The sequence below is a fragment of the Lonchura striata genome, chromosome 1A (genome assembly GCF_050655825.1).
Source record: "Lonchura striata isolate lonStrDom1 chromosome 1A, ASM5065582v1, whole genome shotgun sequence".
Classification (NCBI taxonomy): domain Eukaryota; kingdom Metazoa; phylum Chordata; class Aves; order Passeriformes; family Estrildidae; genus Lonchura; species Lonchura striata.
Window position 1 is genome coordinate 73,286,876 of NC_140741.1, and position 17,914 is coordinate 73,304,789.

Consider the following 17,914-nt stretch of genomic DNA (forward strand, 5'->3'; position numbering starts at 1 on the left):
ATGCAGTCTGAAATGTCCATCCTTGGACAAAGTCTAACTGAATAATTCCCTGGGCAATGTGGACTCTGCTGAAGTTAGCCCTCCTGTGAGGGATTTAGGGGATGACTGATGGACTTTGCAGAGGTGCTGTAGATCCACAGTTCTTTTGTATTTCATGGAGAGCTGTTCTAGCAGAGACATGGAAATAATACTTGACCAAAAAATGTAGTTAAATGTGTCACCAGGACTGGAATGTATTCACTGAGAAAGACCTTCTGTACCAAAATCCCACCAAGGATTTCACCACATGGATAAAATGGAGTTAACAGGAGTTAGAGAACTGTCCTTGAGAATGTGTCTGAACCTGGACTGAAACCACCCCAGGAATTTTAGTATTTAAATGGGTTGGAGAAGGCTGCTGTGCTGCTTTTCTGAGAAATAGAAATTAAGTAGAGAATGGCAGGAAATAATGTGGATTGTTGGGAATATACATCCTCTAATTTGAGGACTTCTCTGGCACCTTTTAATCATCTAGAGAGTAAGAGAAGAAAAGAACTCAGACATTACAGAAAAATTTTTGACTCAGCAAGCAGTTTAGAAATACTCACAGAACATATTTAATTCAAAGTGTCGAGTTTGTATTCAGAAAAAAATGTAGAGGAAATAAGCTGAGGATGCTGGAGGAGAAATTTGACTTCCTAAACGTAGCTGGTAAAAGCTTTGGGTAAATATAATTGCTTTCATGTTTTTTTCTTGTTGCCTTGCAGCTAGTTTTGAAAATTCTCCTGCTCTGCTCCTAAAGCTGAATAGAGACTTGCTTTAATAAAGCAGCATCAATTTGCTGTGTTCCATATTGCTTGGATGCAGAGGGAGGATCCTTTCCTCCTTGAGTTCCCCAGTGCTAGCAGAGTTAGATTGGTGTGAGACTGCTGGGCTCCCCTTCAGCTGCCCCACTGCTGCTGCCTGGGGTTTGTGGCCTCTGTCCTCTTTGAATTCTTTGATATCTGTCCTGGTTGTGTCTCTGCATGCAGGATGGAAAAAACCCTCCCATAAAATCTGAATTAACAGCTAGAATACAAGCAGTGATACTCATTAGGAAATAGAGTGAAGCTTGACTTCAAAAAAAACTTCAAAATCCCCAAAAAAACTCAAATCCAACCAAACCAAAGCAATCAAATCCAACCCCAACCAAACAAGAACAATCCCCAAAACCACCAAACAACTATTTTTTTTGCTTTATACCATGGAAAAACAATTATAAATTCTAGGAGAACTATAAAAAACTATTTACTTGACATTGCCAGCAACAGATGCATTGATACATTAAGAAATATTCCTTTTAAAATATGGAACCTTTTTCTAAAATATCTAAATTTTTTGTTTCTTGCCTTATTGCGGAAGTATAATTTTCATTGGGTCTAGATAGTGATGGAGCCTTTCTTTCATGTGAGCTTTACAGTTTTGCTTCATGATGAAAAATGGGTTTGGCACAGAATTAATGTCCAGTTGGTTTCAGGGTGTTGTTCTGGGGTTGCTCAACACCAGCTGGGTGCTCGTGCTCCTCTCTCTGTGCTCACATTTAATTCTGTCAGCCTGGGTTAGGTAACTTCCAAAATCTGAGTTTTCATCGGAGTCATTCAGGTTTGCTATTAAATTTCATGTGAGCCAACAAAGCCTTTCCAGGCAGGCCTGACATTTTGGCAAGGCCCCAGTAGGATTTTTAGCTGGTGCCAAATCTTTTATTTTTCTCGGCTATCAATGAAGCTGTTGTGGTAATGTGGGTTTTGTGAGCTGTGAGAATTTATGCGCACAAAGGGACCTGCTCTTTGCAGGGAACACTGGGAGCCCTGAGTCCAGGAGGAAGGGTAATTAAAGTTAATGAACCAGGGTAACCTTTCCATGGTGATGACCACTATCCTGATGGTAGGTAAGGGTCAGGGACTAGTCCCATTTTATAATCGTGCTCTAACTCTGTGCTTTAATTGGTGTTGGATTAAAAATTGGCCATTGCCTCCATAATAGAAGTGGTATGTGGATTTTAAAGGAGTTTTTCAAAGCTCTGCAAGTCTTGAGGAGCTTGTTCTTCTTGGGCTTGGCTTTGTGTTCTGTTTTAATGCAGTCTGAAAATGAAGTATTTTGAGACCAGATAGTGCTGTTTCTATAATGGGAGCAGTTTGGTTATCTCTCCATGGCAGAACAGAAACTCCTTTCTTAAATGCTTCCCCCTTTCAAAGGCTTCATCTGGTTTTATCAGTGAGTCTGGGAAGCCTTAGAACTTGCTGTACACAGAGCAGTTGCGGGTTTGAGGTGACAGCCCTGAAACACTGACTTAGATTTGTGACTCTTATACTCACTGGCTTTTGTGGCTTCAGGTAAGTTACTTTATGCAAGACATTTCCCTTGAAGAGGATTTTGTACTTGATTTTTCTATCTAAGGGATGGACTAAACATGAAAACTTTGCTGCTCCTATCTCCGAAATCTTGTTGATGTATAAATCCTGTACCAAACAGGGCACAGGCTGAGATGTCATTGATAGACTACATGCACAGGATCCAAAATGTTAAATATTGTTCATTTGTCTGTCTGGAATTTTAATCAGAAGGCTGTGGGTTTGATTGCCTCTTATGTAAATGTGGAAATAGAAAATGACTCTGAGAATTGGCTGTCTATCAATCCTAAAATCTTCCATTACTAAACCAAACCACATTTCTGTCTTGATGACTAGTTCCATTCAAAGAGCAGTGGTGTTTTAAGTAAAAAAAAATAGTTTAAATTTATCTTCTGATAGTTTGTCTTTGTCACAGATGTTCTGTAGGCATTAGCCTGTTTAAACACATTCTCTTTTTAAAATAAAATTAACTTTTTTTTGTGAATAGAAACTGTATATTTGTTTGGTGGCTGGGATGGAACTCAGGATCTGGCTGACTTCTGGGCATACAGTGTGAAGGAAAACCAGTGGACCTGTATATCCAGGGATACTGAGAAAGAGGTAAGTTCTGCAAACATTCATATTTGTAAAAATACTTCAATGGTTGCCCTCAAAAATGGCCCTACTAAAGTACTTGTGTTGAAGTGCAGTTTAAGGGTGAGAGCCACAGAGTTCAGACCTTCAAGTTCTGAAGACTTTTGAAATGCTTATGTGGGGAAAATATGAGCTGGAGGTGGCTTTGAAGTGCTAAGATTCCTGGAGGGGAAAGGTTTGTTTCTCAAAAGCAGAAATGATCAGCCAAAAAATCAGCTCAGCAAGTAGAGCACGAGTTAAATAACTTTGTGTGGCTAAACAACCAGACTTATCACAGCATCACAGAATGTTTTGGGTTGGAAGGGATCTTAAAGATCATCCAGTTCCAGCCCTGCTGCCATGGGCAGGGACACCTCCCACTGGAAGGTTCCAAGAACTTGCTAATGAACATTTCAGACCTGATCCTGGTGTTTGAGCTTCAGAAACCAATTGTTTATTTTTTTAGCTTCTGTCAAAAATGAATAGAAATGGACAACTACCAGATGGAAATCTAGAGGACAGGGGTTACTGCCAAAGGCTACACAACCCCAAGAGCTTTCGTGGAATTCACTTGAACCATTTTCCTTGGCCTATTTTGCTCAGTATTTGACGTATGAAACCTGAAATTAATGTAGCTTGGGTTATAGGACCAGACAAAAAAAGTCCAGTACCTTTGGTTTCTGTAATTTATTTCACTGTACACTGAAATCTTCAAGTTTTATGTGGTTATTGTATTTTGTGTTCATGACTTGTTTGTCAGGGGAAAATTCATGCTACCTCTTCTTGGGTTTGAAAAGTTTGAGATCTCACCACTTTTTGACAAATTCAGGAGTTTATTTCCTCAGCTATTTGAAAACAGTAGAAAAACATCTTGTTTCTCATTTGTATTTCCCAGTTACTTGTCGTGACTAATTTTGTGAGCTTCCTTACCAGATTAAATAACACTTTAATATTCTCATTTTTTTCATGGCAAAAGTTTTTTAGAGGTTGTGATCAAGTAGGACAAATAGCCTGAGCTGTAAAAAAAAAAAAGAATAAAATCTCACAGGCATTTCCTGTAGCCCTTGAATCTCTGTGTCATGTACTTACTGATTGGAACATCCTTTACAAAGTGGGCAATAACAAATCTGAACATGATACTCTGGTTTCTGTCAGAGCTGTGGATAGGTAAAAGTGTTATATTTATGTACTGTTTAGTCTAAAAGGGGCTGCTGTGTTTTCTTCCTGCACAAACCAGTGTGGGTCAGTCTGGTGCTTAAGGTATGCATTTTCTTCTTGCTGGGGTTGTGCCACATCCAGTTGAGTTTCTCTTCAGCTTAGGAGGCCTGGCTGGGGTGTTTTCCCTCCAGGTTCTTCATACCTGACTCCAGCAGGGCAAGACTGGGATGGGAGGAAGGAGGGATGCACAAAAGGAGAGCTGTGAAGAGTTGAGTTGATGTGATTAAATAATTATAAAGGGATTTTTGGAGGGAAAAATGTTAACAGAGTGTTGTGGAAGTTCAGGAAATTCAGATGGAAGATGGGAAGGGTCTAGTAAGGAGAGGAAGAAAGAGGAATTTTTAGAAAGTGGAGACTTGCTGAATGTATGAGGAATTTTGAAGAAGGGATGTACTTAATAAAGTGTGGAGAAATGTGGCTTTGGAAAGGGAATTCTGGAAGAACTCTCTGTGACAAACTTGTGAGGTGGGGCCCCTGTGAGACTCGTGGAGTTCAACAAGGCCAAGTGCAAGGTCCTGCACATGGACTGGGGCGATTCCAAGAACAGACAGAGGCCAAGCAGAGAATGGATCCAAGAGCAGCCCTGAGGAGGAGGACTTGAGGTGTTGGTGGATGAGAAGCTCCACAGGCCTCGATGATGTGGAGCCTTCTGCTCTGGAGCCAGGTTGGCAGAGCTAGGGTTGCTCACCTGGAGAAGAGAAGGCTCCAGGGAGAGCTCAGAGCCCCTGGCAGTGCCTTAAAGAGTTTCAGGAGAGCTGGTGAGGGACTTAGGACAAAGGCATGGTGTACCAGGACAAGGGGGAATTGTTTCCCAGTGCCAGAGGCAGGGTTAGATGGGATATCAGGAAGGAATCCCTGGCTGGGAGGGTGGGGGTCCTTAGCACAGGGTACCCAGAGAAGCTGTGGCTACCCCTGGAAATGTCCAAGGCCAGGTTTGACACGGCTTGGAGAACCCTGGGACAGTGGGAGGTGTCCCTGCCTACAGCAGAGTGTGGCATTGGATGGGCTTTAAAGTCCCTTCCCACCCAAAACATTCCATTCTGTGATAAATTCAGCAGTGTTCAGGGGGCCTCCTGAAGTGCAATTCAGGGTTTTTTGACTTTCTGAGGTACAGTGAGCTGGAAGCTGCTGTACTTGGAAACCAGTGTGCGGTTTTTGGTTTTGTTTTTGTTTTTTTTTTTTTTTTTTCCAAAGAGATCTGGATGAAACCTGATTTAGAAATGAAAAGGTCAATCTCAAATGTTGAGAAGTATATTCAAAAACAAAGACTCCAGATGTTTCTTTAATAGGGACATCAACTGCTCACAAACAATTTGCAAAAAGGAAATGTCTGTTGACATGGAATTTTAAAAAATATTCAGAGTAGATTCCAGTGGAGCTTAATCTTGTTTTGTTGTATTGTGCTAGTTCTGCTTCTGGCATTTTTATTCTAATTAATAAGTGGCAGTGGTTAAATTAGGCAGTCAATAATTAAACTTGGATAAGAGTGAAATGTGGTGAAAGTTGCATCCTGTCCAGTGTTATTGTAGGGATAATACAGAATAATGCTTTTGGGATAAGGGTACTGGGAGCTTCTGTTGCAGTGCATTAGGAAAACATGGTGTGACCTTTTTAGAAAATGTTTTTGCTGCTGTTTTTCAACATTTTCCAGTGAGGTGTCTGTCACCTGAACTTGCATTTGTCTTTTTTAACAATTAGACCACCAAAGCTGATTTTTCATAGCTCTTTTTCATAGAATCAGTCAATAGTTAGGTTGGAAAAGCCCTCTAAGATCAACTCCAACTGTTCTCCCAGCACTGCCAAGGCCACCACTAAACCAAGTTCCCAAGTCTCACATCCACATGGCTTTTGAATTCCTCCAGGGACAGGGACTCCATCACTGCCATGAGCAGCTGTGCCAGGGATGGAAAACCCTTTCAGTGAAGAAATTTTTCCAAATATCCAAGCTCAACCTCCCCTGGTGTTACTTGAGGCTGTTCCTCTCCTCCTGTCCCTGTTCCCTGGAGCACAGCCTGACCCCCCGGCTGTCCTCTCCTGTCAGGGACTTGTGCAGAGCCACAAGGTCCCCCCTGAGCCTCCTTGGCTCCAGGCTCAGCCCCTTCCCAGCTCCCTCAGCTGCTCCTGGGGCTCCAGCCCCTCCCCAGCTCCATTCTCTTTCCTGGATATGCTCCAGCTCCTTATGCGTGTCTTGTATGTCTGGACAAAATGCTCAGGGCACTGCTGGAGTAGCTGATCACCTACAGCATGAAAACAGGGTCTGCAGGACCTGCTGGTGAGCACGCCACCTCTGCTGATGGACAAACTGATCCCATCTTCACTTCAGAGTATGGATCCTGCTGTGCCTGTCAAATCCTCAAGCCTGAATCCTTCCAGGGAGATGCTCCACGGAGCAGCTCAGGATCTCTCAGCTTACCCACAGCTTCTGTCTCTGGAGTGTGTGACAGCCCTGTGAATCAGCTGGCACGAGGCACAGCCAAAATGTGTTTCAGTTAAGAGCCTTTAAGAGTTTCTACCCTGAATCAAGTGGAATGTTCTGACAAATGCTGTTGTCTTCAGGGTTTTTTGGGGCTGTAGATCAACAGACCGCTTTAGGATTAGGGAATAAATAGTTCTAAAAAAACAAGCCTTGTCATTCCTTGGACATTTTTACTCTAGGCTAGTGTCAGTTAACAGGGAAATTTCATTTGTGTGTTTTGATGTCTATTTCTAGTTTCCAAGCAGCAGCTTTCTCTTTTGAAGGGTAATTTAGTTAAAATTGGTGCAGGAGGACAATTTTAAATGTAGGAAAGACTTCGTTTGGTGTAAATTGATAGTCAGGGGATTTTGAAGTAGGATAAAAATGCTGAGGGGTGTTGATACCTCTGGAGATCAAATAAATAATACTAAAGCAGTATGTTAGTTGGCATATTTTGTATCTCTGGTATTCTTGTACCTTGTTTTAGTATTTCCTAGAGACAAGAGATGGGGGGGAATCTCCCTTCAAACAGTGTCACTGCACTGATTGGTACCTTCTGTGCTGCTTCTTTGAAAATACATTGACTCATCCTCATTCTGGCTTCTTCAGAGGAAAATCCTGCTCACAAATCAGCTCTGTGAAGGACGTAGAAATTGTGTAAATGGGTTAGGTTTAGGTGGCACTGTGTTTCTCTCAGAAATTGTTGAAGTGTTTCCTTAGCAAAGGTAGAAGTGAAGGTCTTGTCATGGTTTAACTGCTTGAGAGGATAAATCTTTGCTCACAATGAAGGAAAGTGTAGGTCAACAAGTGCCTCCTGTTCAGTAGGTTCAAAATGATGTAGAAAATGGGTATATTGTGAGGTGACAGTTTGCTGTGAACAGAAAGTGCTTTTCCAGGATGCTGAAAGTAAAAGCTGACAAGTGTAGAAAGATCTCCTAATGGTGAGAGCCAGGGTGAATTTCAGTTGCTATTGTATTTCCAGTTAAATTTTCTCCAGTCTCTGCATGCATTTCTTTGCATTTGTTGACATGGATGAATTTACCCAAAGCTTTCAGTATCATATTACCACAGAAGCATTTTTGGTAGGAGTTTGTGACACCTCTGACTGTTTTTTTGGGTGTGATGCAAAAGTACATGAGCATATCAATGTAAAGTTTTTACACTGTGCTGTTTGAAGTGTAGGAACTGAACTAGTCTCAAATATTGACTTCTTCCTACAGATGGTGATACAGTTTGGAAGACACTTCAAGTGACTTGAGGGGCTTTTTGTTGCAAATATTGTGATGTTTACGGACTTGAGATCTAATACAGGGAGTCTGCCATGTCCTACTGCTGAGCAGTTCCAGTGGTACAGATGCTCAGTTGTATGAGATTCCTGGTGCTGCAAAAGCACATAGGGAGAAGGCAGCTGTCCCTGAAAGAAACTTGGATTCTGCAGAGGTACCTCGGAGCCAACTCCCTAAATAGTGCAAATGCCTACAAAAGTAGGGACAAAGACAGCAGATGCTGGAGTGAACCAAATGAAAAGTATCCTAGGCTGATCCTAAATATCACAGGCTAATGGTTTATTTTCCTCCCTATTTAGTAGCATAATGGTTTAAAATGTTCTAAGCCAGTATTCTTTCACCAGAATGCTTGAGAGAGACTTTCACATATGCCTAACTGACATCCCCAGTGATTTCCACTTAGGCAGCCTAAAGCAAAAAATCCCTGTTGAGGGAGTAGCACCTCAGCTTTTTAAAATAATTTATTTTTAAATAAACTTTTTGGAAAAGGTTTTCAGCTTCTGAAGCTAACTTATGTGCTTATACTATCTTGTGTGCCTCAAGAGTTCTATCCTCTTAATCCTGGTTTATTTGTCTTTTTTTTTTTTTAAACTTTGACATTTTTTTAAGGAAAATATCATCCATATTTGAAAACAGCTTCAGGTCTTAAGTTATTCAGTTCCTTCACTAGGTGCCTGTATTTCTTGCTTCCAGCATGAAAAAAAGCCCAGAAAACCAGCCAAACTTCAGTTATTCCTCACACCAGGTGTTTGAATGTGTGGAGGTCCTTTTCCTCCACACGCTGCTGTTCGAGTCAGTCTCGTGGAGAAAAGAGCATTAAATAAATGCCTTGTGCCCAATGTTCTGGAGGCTGCACAACTTTGGCAGTCCTGGAGCTTGTGCATGCCAGTCTTCAGGTTATGCTGAATTTCCAAGTCATCATAAAGCTTTCAGTTGCAAAGTAAAACTACTTTTAGTCCTTGAAGTAATGCATCAGGCAGAGTTGATTTGTGGCGTTTATGTTCCGATAAAAATCACCACTTCAGCTACAGCTTATGATGAGTTTAATGCTCTGATCTCTGGTCTGGAATGGAACTTTATTTTACTTACATGGCTTTATTAGGGCATTATTGCATCATCCTAATGCATTTTGCAATTCCCTGTAAATTGTAGATGAGGCAGTGTAGAGTCATTCTTGGGTGGCTGTGGATGCATCCTGGGGGAAAAATGACACTACAGGATTTTCAGGTAAAGATTTAGTGAAGAGACTGATGTTGATACAAGGAATTCTGATTTATATCCTTTTGGCTTTTAAAGACACAGAAATATGCACCTGTGAGATGAGCCAGCTGGAATGCCAGGACCCCAGCATTTCACACTGAAGGGATTAAAAGAAAAGGATTTTAAAGAAATAGGAGAATATGTAGAGGTGGAAGGAAAACTTAACTCTTTTGCCGGTGAGTGAAAGTAGCTTCACACACCAGTCAACTTTGCCTTGGGAGTAGAATAATGTCTTATTTCAGCTACACTGAGTGACTTGTTACATTAATGTTACATTAACATTGCTCAATCTGTACAAATACAGAAATCCCTGAAGAAATACCAGTTATCCCAAGGTGGTAACAAAGGGGAAGCAGTCTCAAGTAGTATCACAGGCAAATCTGTAGCTAAATTGTCTGGATAATTACGTGCTTGAAAATGTAGTAAGTTTTTGTGGACCTTGCTACTGAGATATTTCAGCAGCTGGGTTTTGGAGGTAATTGGGAATGGAGCTTAAGTCTCAAGAGAACTTATTGGCACAATGGCTGGTGCAATGATGTGTTGAATTCAGATCTATCTGAAAAAGCTTAGTGTGTTTAATAGGACTTAATCCATGAGTTTTCCAGGGCTTGCATTTGATGGAGATGTTACTGATACTGGGCTCTAGGAAATTAAACAGCCACTTTTACAACTTGCCAACACCTTCAGGTGCAAACCACTCTTTTGTCACAGCTCATAACTGTCTTCACTTTCTCAGAAACATCTGAGAGCCTGTGGCTGTCGAAGGATTTAGACTTAGAATTTCATGTTTGTCTTTCACTGGCATCTCAAGGACAATTAATTAAAAAAAAATCAACTTCCAAAAGTGTAGCCTTGCTTGTAACCTTTGTGGCTAAACAGTTTATAAGCAACCAGTTAAATTTTTTCAGCCTTCTGATCTGCAAGTGGGGTTGTAGCTCAGCCGAGTAGTTTGTGTCCATGGAAAAATCTCTCTTGGCTGGACCTTTGCTGGCCATTGTTACTGGTAACGAGAGGACAGCGTGAACTTGTGATGCATGCAAAAATGACCTCATTCAACATCCTGCAATTGTTAATGGGGTTAGTTAAATTCGACACACGAGTGATGTTGTCCTCAGGGCCCATCTCGGAGCTGGTGAAAGCTCTGGTTCTCTGGTGGGTTGTCTGTTACATTTCATCAGCGGTGCTGAAAGCAAAGCTGAGCAGTGGATGTGGAGCAAATTGACGATTTACTTGGTAAAATTTAAGAAGTTGAAACTTTTTTTACATTTCACCAGTGTGAGCAGCACTTTGTTTGCAGGTGAATTGTGTCTTTTGTTAGAAATAGCACAGAACTGATGCCCTTTTGTTGCAAGGTCGCCATGTACTGGGGTATTCCTTCAGTACTTCTCTTGTTTGCATTTGTAAGCTGAATCACAAAGGTTGGATGACTTTTATTTTTGACTGTAAACTAAAGCCTGCACAAGACCTTCATACACATTCCTGCAACCTTCTTCAAATAAATGAAAGAATTACAGAATGGTTTGGGTTGGAAGGGACCTTAAAGATCAACTCATTCCACCCCCTGCCATGCACTGGGACACCTTCCACTATCCCAGTCTGCTCCAAACCTTGTCCAGCCTGGCCTTGGGCACTTCCAGGGATCCAGGGGCAGTCACAGCTTCTCTGGGCACCCTGTGCCAGGGCCTTCTCACCCTCCTGAGCAGAGAATATCCTTCCAACAGCTATTCTAAATGTCTCCTCTTTCAGTTTAAAACTGTTCCACTTTGTCCTGTCACTATCTGTGTAGAAATCCCTCTTCATCTTTTTTTATAATCTTATTTTAAATACTGAGTGGCCACAGATTATTTCCCAATATTTACATGGTTGAAGATGTGGGAGCTTTTCCACCTTTCCACTGGCTTGTAAGATGTCTTGTTTTACTGCAACATAAGATCCTGGTGTTATGCATTGCTGGAAGTCCTTGATGATACCTTGGTGTGAGAGCAGAGAGCTCAAGAGATCCAGCAATGTGGTTCCTGCCCTGGCAATTCCTCTGGCAGTGGCTGACAGAGCTGTTTCTGCACTGTAGGAAAACTCAGGCAGCACAGCTGTCAAAGCACAATGTTGGTGTTGTGGGAAGTCCAGCTGTGAGGACTCACTTGGTGTTTAGTAGTGCCTTGATCAGGGCACATGAGAAGCCAGAATATTGTTTATTAATTAATTCCTTTATGAAAATGCTCTCAAATTAGTTATTTCTATAAGCAGGCTGGCGAGGAGGCTAATAAATAATAATTTCCTGAGAATAGAGCATTATCTATTTGCTTTTGTATGAGTGCTCATGGGCTGCACTGAGTCTGTGCTGTGATAAACCTGTGCTGATCCCTTGAAGGATGGAGCAAAGACTTGGAGTCAAGTTCATGTTCAGACTGGAACAGTTGAGCTGTCAAGGGTCACCAAATCCAGCCCACTGCTGTCATAAGGATTGTGCTGTATGATCTCTGAGCCTGATCATTTGACTTATAAGCTCATTGAACCCTCTTTCAAAAATAGAACATCAGGCCATTTATTTTTTAATTCTAATTTAAGCAGGGAAAGTCTCTTTGTGGCAGGCTCAACTCAAGCCCATGCAGCAAGAGTGGGAAATTAGTACTGTCCCAAATGTGAGTGTGCTTTTAGGAAGGGGAAAAAGAAAGCTTTATTCTGTTTAATTTTATTGTTTTCCCACCTTGAAGAGATGTGCATACAAAACTGTGTGCTAAAAGCTGCCTCTGACTTTAATCTGCTCCATCATGTCTGAGTCAGATGCCCAGAAAGGACTTTGCTGGTAAATCTATCCCGTGGCATCCCTGTAGGAGGGCACCAGTAAGAAGATTAGCCATAGCTCAGATTCTGTGTCAACTGCCTGACCTAGGGGGTCTTCCTGTCTTGGCTGTGCCTGGACTTATTAATAATTAATTATAACTTTTTAATATCCAAACCTAATATTTATCATAAGGTATTTAACTCTCTTGTGTGAAAAACTGTGTAAATTCTTGGCTTTCCAGTACTGGTTCTGAGGAGTTTTCAGCATGATAACTCTTAGATAGATTCTGGTCTATTTCTTAGGCTTCCCAAAATATTTTTTGGCAGAAAATATGTAATTTTTATATAAGAGTTTTCTAGAGAAGCTGGAAGTGTCCAGTCGCAGGGGCTTGGAGCAACCTGAGATAGGGGAGGCAGGGGAGTGGGACTGGATGAGCTTTAAGGTCCCTTCCAACCCAAACCATTCTGTGGCTCATGAACTTGCATGATCTCAGAAATATTCTTTATAACTGGTAAAGCAGCCTTAAAATTTAGTTGGAATATCTGTTACTTTTATAAATAGTGGAAAGAATCATGGAATGTTAAAGGTTGGAAGGGACTTCATAGAGCATAAAGTCCCAGACCCCTGCCATGGGCAAGGGACACCTTCCGCTAGACTAGGTTGCTCAAGCCCCATCCAGCCTGGCCTTGAACACTTCCAGGGATTATTTGCAGAGTGATTTAAAGAATGGAGCGTACATTGAGTATCCAAAATACATTTTTTGGAGCTAAACTCCCATTTCATGGTCCTAGAAGCATTCAGTCCTTTGCTGCATCTACCCTGTGTGACAGCCAAAGATTTTTAATTTCAGTGCTGGAGCTGTCTAGTCTTGGACATCAAATTACATGGGTGGCACTGGTGTCTGCTCTCCTACAGAGTAGGAAGTTGGGGTGTGCTGTTTGAGGGAGGGTGTTTCACACTAAAGAAACCCTTACAGAGGGCTCTGAGCCCCTGCCGTGTGTCCACTGGGCTGCTCTGGCTTTGGGCACGACTGTGATGCTCCTTTTGTGTGACTGGATGTGCAGGACCCTCCCTCTGGTGCTTTGGTGCTCCTGGTGCATCATTGGTGATTTCGTGGGTGATAGGAACAATACATCAGCCCTCAGGTCCTGTTTTGTGTTTTGTGTTGAGGGATCATACAAATTCTCCATGCTACCATAAAAAAAAAGAATAGATTAAATTATTTTCTTATGTTTCTGGCACCTTTAGGTTATGATAACTTTTGTTACTCTTGTTGAATTTAGTGCTCATCTAGAGCAAAGCAAATGTTTGCTGTGGCTCAGATTAAACATTTTGGGAGCGCATTAGCTGTAGACTGGCATTGATAAAGCACTAACAAGCTCTAATCTTAAAGCACATGGACTTGAATTAATGCCAGGAATAATATGCATTTCCTTTCATTTTCAAGTTTATGGAGAACTTTCCCCCTTTTTTTGGGAGGGGGGCGGGGGTGGAGGAGGAAATGAATTATAGTCCAAAACTGGGAAACGAGAGCAATTAATCTCTGCAGTTGTGTGTAGGCAGGAGGGACTATTTGTTGCCTAACAGGCTGCTCTCAGGACTGGAAACAAAGTAGGTTGTTTGTGTCTTTTTATGTCCTCGTCCTAGTTTGCTTTAGGACAAGAGCATTTACCTCATGACGCTTATTTTTGAACTTCATACTGGAGGCAGTGTTCACATTCCACTCAGTCTTTTACAGGACCAGGAATGGAGAATTAGTCAGCTGTTCTTTGTTTTTATTTCCCTGACTCTTGAACAGGATCCAGGCTTGCTCCTGAGGTTTTTCATCTGGATTGGTCTGAATAAAACAGATTTTTCTTGCAACTGAAACCCCTTTATTTGCAAAAGGTTATGATAACCAGAAGAAGCCAAGCTCCCCCAGTTTTTGTTTGGGATGGGCAGTGGAACCAGCTTCCTGGGGTCAAGTTCTCATTAAAGGAGGTTCATAGGACATTTATTTAAAAACAAACCAAAAAATGAAAGCTATCATGTTTGTGCCTTAATGTAGCATTCCAGGATGCTGTTGCTAAGACGATGCCTGCTGATTCTGGAATAAATAGTGATTTGAGCAGACCCTACCCTAAGGAGTTGAGTCCCAATCCTTTCTCCCCTGTATAGGAACAAATCAATTATTCTAAGGAGGCGGTGTTGTCTCTCGGTGCTGTTGTGTTGCTTTTTGAAAACGTTTTGTAAGTTAGTCCTTAAGTGGGATAATTGCTTTCAGCATTTGCAAGTTAAATGAAGAAAGCTCTAATTAGATTTTATAAAGTGGCTTAGCATGTTGAGAAGGCTTTTCATAAAGTATACTGTGTATTCACTTGGCATTGCACAATTGAATTTCGTGTAGCGCTGACGAAACCTAAAAATCCTATTTGGCCCTGGGCGCTTAAAGGATTGAAAGCCTTTCTTAAGTGCTCCTGGCCATACAGCCTCTCTTCCTTTCCCCACCATCCCACCCTCACCAGGGCATTTATCCGTGCTGTAGACACCAGAGGAGCTGCGTCAACACCAGCCTGTTCAAAGAGGAGCCTTGGAGCTGGGCATAAAGCTTGGTATTTTGTAGCACTTCCAAACAGGACCCTGCACATGCTGTTTAATCTGTTTTAGCTGTTTTTGTGCTATGCTGATTGTATGGTGGGGTTGGGTGGCACAGAGCCACTTTGTTCAGGTCAGTCCTGGCTCTGTGCAGGCACTTACTGAGTCTCACACAAACCCAATAGTGCCTGTGCTTAGTAGTTTTTGGTATTGTTTGGCGTCCTGTAGGTTAGAAATGTGATATGCTAATGCTTTCCTCTTGCCATCACAGCCTTGGCAGCAGCTGAGGCACTGGCCAAAGCAGCCTGACACACTTATTGCCATCTGAATAAGGACTTAGCCCAGTCACAAGCCCCTTTCACGTGTGGTTTCTGCAGTGTGTGTGCCAGCAGCTTTCTGATGAGAACTGGAAGGAGTCCCCAGAGCCAGTGTTTCTTCAGGTCGTGGGCTGCTGTTGCTGGATGTGACTTTCAGAGTCTTATGGAAGATGGGCTCTGTTTGAGAAGTGACACCTCTACTACTTCAGTCAGTCAGGTTCGTGAAGCTTCATCTGCAAAAACATGGATTCCACGTGTAACAACTTAGAAGAAACCAGATCTAAAGTAAAGTACTTAATTATAAAATCACAGAATGGTTTGGGCTGGGATGGACTTTAAAGACCCTCTAGTTTCACCCCCTGCTGTGGGCAAGGACACCTTCCACTAGGACTGAGGGCTCCATCCTCTGGCCTGGAACACTTCCAGAGGTGAGGAGTTTTGGATGCATTTTTTATGAGTTCAGACAGTCACAGAAGCAACTTGTCAAAACTGTGACTGGGTGATAAGGCCTGAATTTGAAGAAGGGCATAGAGATCTCTAGTAAGATCTACTCAGCCTGGGACATTAATTAATAGATCATGACCAGCCTACATCCTGGCAGGGGGACAAAAGGTTCTCTTGCTCTCTAGCCATGCTTGATCTCCTCAACCTTGGGTTAGAGAGTCATCTCTGTCATGGCCAGTTTTTCTCACTCATTGTTTTTAAAGGGTCAGATTCTTTGAAAACTTGTGGAATCAACAAACTTTCCTGGTTGAATTTACTGGATTGCTGTGTCCATGACAAGCTGTGGCAGAGTGTTCCTCGTGTGAACAACAGGCTGCTGTTGTAACCACACGGCTTTGGATGTTTGGATGAACATTTGCAGCCACCCACGGGCACTTGATTCATCACATGTGCCTTGGAGCTTTTTACTCTTTTGTAGTGTCTTTGTAAATTGATTTTGTGTCCCTCTTTGAAGTACATTTGAGCTACAAGGGCTGCCATGGTCAGGCTGAACTCAGAAGTGAACACAGATTTAGACCTTTCCTCTTTTCTTCCTTAAATGTCAAACCAGTATGTATCACTGTTAATAGAGTTATTTACTCATTTTGGTAAACATGCAGGCTAAGGAGGAAACTTTGGCAGGTTCCTTGTGATCTTGTGAGTGGTGTGCAGGCAGAACTCCAGTTTTCTTGGAGAACAGATTTCAAACTGGATGAAGCTTCCTCTATTACAAGAGATAGTTCATGCTGTGGCAGGCTCTGCAGTTTGGTAGAGCTGAAGTTCTTGCATGAACTTGAGATGATGAAGATTCTGTGGCTGTAGAGATGAAATGTTCACCTTCAGAGCTCTTTAAGAAAGCAGATATTACTGTGTGAGATGTGGCCAGGATGTAATTAAAGAAAAAAGGTATTTTTCCTGATTTTTTTTCTAATTTTGAACTAGTCTTAGGATATCTGTATGTTGCATATTTAGTGTAGCAACTGTGGTTTTGGTGCCATTGTCTTGAAATGGGTATTGAGTTGTGAAGCATCTCAGCCTCATGTCTGTGCTCAAACAAATTTTGGTTGATGATGTAGCTTTTCATGGCAAGGCAGATCTGGAAATTGCTAAATTGGAGATTTATTCCTGAAAGTGCCAAAGACATTATTTGAACAAGTTTGGAAGGATTTAATTTAGTCTCTGTAGAGATGAGGGAGTGGGAGAATGATTCTTAAGTTGTCCAATTCCATTAAAGAACTGCAGTGACCTGCCAGAGGGGAGGGTCAGAAAGCACAGGTGGGTCCTCACATCTCACCCACAGGGCAGCTGTGCCAAGGCAAACAGGTGCTCACTGGCAGGGGACCGGTGCCATATCCCTCAGTGTCCCAGCTCCATGGCTTGGGATGGACTTTGCACACTGGGGTGATTTATTTGTGAACCAGGGGCTGCCTTTGTGAGTGCACAGATTGGTGCTGCTCATGCAAAGGAACTCCCTGTGTTATTGGAACAGGGTCCTGTGCAAGATACTGGTTTTGTATTTTCTAGGAACAAAGACAATTGTGTTGTTGCTTTCTGTGTCAACTTCCTTCGTGACCAAAGGCAATCAATGAGCTTTTGCTGCATTTCAGGATTTTATGCTAATATTTCACTGCTATCAGTACTTTTTTTATTTCAGAAAATAAAATTATCCTAATTGCCCTGAAGTAACTAATCTTCAAAGCTGTAATCACTGCCGACATAATGCTTTATATTTACAAAATATGAACAATTATGTTCACCTCTTCACATGGTCTTTTGAGTTACTGTAAACCATTTCCTGGAACTATTGCTTAATCAAGAAATTGAATTCTGTAATATGAATAGTAAAGGCTTTTGACAACAAAGATGTAATGCTTCCTTTCTTGTTTTATCCAATTTAGTGATGTGCATTCCATTAGTGTACTTTAAATTTCAATAGAATTTAAGTGAAAGGGTACAATTATGAAGATATTTTCATATGGCAATACTTAGTAGCATGCAGAACAACTATTGTGCTGATTATTTGGTGTGATATGGCTACTCTTCTTTAACTATAAGTCTTCAATAATGATTTTAAAGATTTGCTATATCCTTGCCTACTTGCCTAATTTTTCCTTTTCAATTGTTTTTAATAGATTTTTTTTTTTGTATGGTTTGGGTTGGAAGGGACCTTAAAGATCATCCCATTCCAATGCCCTGCCATGGGCAGGGACATATTCCACTATCCCAGGTTGCTCCAGGCCATTTCTAACCTGGTCTTGAACACTTCAGGGATTCAGGGGCAGCCACAGCTTCTCTGGGCAGCCTGTGCCAAGGCCTCACCACCCTCACAGGGAAGAATTTCTTCCCCATATCTAATATAAACCTGCCCTCTGTCAGTGGGAAGTCATTCTCTGTGTCCTGGCACACAACTATGTTAAAATAAATTATGGATTTGATCTATACTCATGATACGATGTTTTTTCATCTGCTATTTTGCACATAAGGCTTTGCCAACCTTGATTTCTAATGTTTTGGTGTACCAGAACATCACTCTCATGCTTCAGGAAACAGTCTATGAA

General features: G+C 41.7%; 1 protein-coding gene across 2 annotated transcripts in view; it reads left to right on the plus strand.

Moving 5' to 3' along the window:
* MKLN1 (muskelin 1) overlaps window positions 1-17,914 on the plus strand; it is a 93,038-nt gene that overhangs the window by 46,693 nt on the left and 28,431 nt on the right. For both annotated transcript variants that reach the window (XM_021530924.3, XM_085569377.1), the window contains exon 9: window positions 2,857-2,969. In XM_021530924.3, coding sequence (XP_021386599.2) covers window positions 2,857-2,969 — 113 coding nt within the window. The remainder of the gene's footprint in view (window positions 1-2,856; window positions 2,970-17,914) is intronic.